General features: G+C 44.5%; 1 protein-coding gene across 1 annotated transcript in view; it reads left to right on the top strand.

The window, feature by feature from the left end:
* Nucleotides 1–944, top strand: part of LOC102032415 (hyaluronan and proteoglycan link protein 4) — a gene marked incomplete at its 3' end in the record, with an annotated part of 11,360 nt that extends 10,416 nt beyond the window's left edge. Inside the window, 3 exon segments of the mRNA XM_014311506.1 lie at nt 1–2; nt 5–59; nt 873–944. The exon segment at nt 1–2 is cut by the window's left edge and continues 249 nt beyond it. Of these exon segments, the coding sequence (XP_014166981.1) occupies nt 1–2; nt 5–59; nt 873–944 (129 nt within the window).
* Nucleotides 945–951: the final 7 nt, after the last annotated feature.

The following is a 951-nucleotide window of genomic DNA, read 5'->3' as shown; positions in this document are numbered from 1 at the left end:
CCCCCGCCACAAGGAGAGCGAGCACTACGACGCCTTCTGCTTCACCTCCAACCTCAACGGTGAGGGGAAACTGAGGCACGGAGGCTGTCCGTGCTCTTCAGGGTGGTGGGATGGAGGTGGAATGAGGCGCTGGTGGGGTTGGAACGCTGAGTTTGAACAAAAAGAAATTTTTTTTTTAAAGCCAAACTCTTTTTTGTTTTAGCCAAAATCTCCTCTTTCTTATCCAAAATCTCTCTCTTTTTAATCCAAACCTTTTTTTAATTCAAAGCCCCTTCTTTTTATCCAAAATCTCTCTCTTTTTTTTTTTTAATCCAAACCTTTTTTTAATTCAAAGCCTGTTCTTTCTTAGCCAAAGCCCCTTTTTTTTTACCCAGAATCTCTTGGTTTTAACCAAAACCTATTTATTTTTAATCCAAACCTTTTTTAAATACAAAACCTTTCTTAGCCAAACCCTCTTCTTTTAACCGAAGACCTCTTGGTTTTAACCATAATCTCTTCTTTTTCATCCTTTTTTTTTCCCTGCAAAAAACCTCTTTTTTTTTTTCTTTTTTTTTTTTTCCCAAAAACCTCTTTTGTTTGAGGAATTTTTCAGATGCTCCACAGATCTTCCATCCATCACCTCCAGCCCCCAAAATCATGTTGGATTCTCCACAGGGCTGATACCCCTCAACCTTTCCAACCTCCCCAAAACTTTTTTTGGGGCTCCACAGGGCTTCCATCCATCCCCAAAAAACACCTCGGGGGTGGCTCCAGAGCGGATTTCTCCCCGAGCCCCCCACCCCGCAGGATGGAGGACCCTCCATCCCCTTTTCTTTATCCCCCCTCGAGGCGGATATCTCTCATCTCTTCCCTTCATCCCCCTTTTTTCCCAGGCAAAGTTTATTTCCTGAAGACCTTCCGCAAGCTGAGCTACCCGGAGGCCGTGCAGGCCTGCAAGAACAACGGCGCGGC

This window comes from Geospiza fortis, unplaced genomic scaffold, assembly GCF_000277835.1.
Source record: "Geospiza fortis unplaced genomic scaffold, GeoFor_1.0 scaffold395, whole genome shotgun sequence".
Lineage (NCBI taxonomy): Eukaryota > Metazoa > Chordata > Aves > Passeriformes > Thraupidae > Geospiza > Geospiza fortis.
Note: the sequence above shows the minus strand (reverse complement) of the source record. Positions and strands in the feature narration are given on the sequence as shown.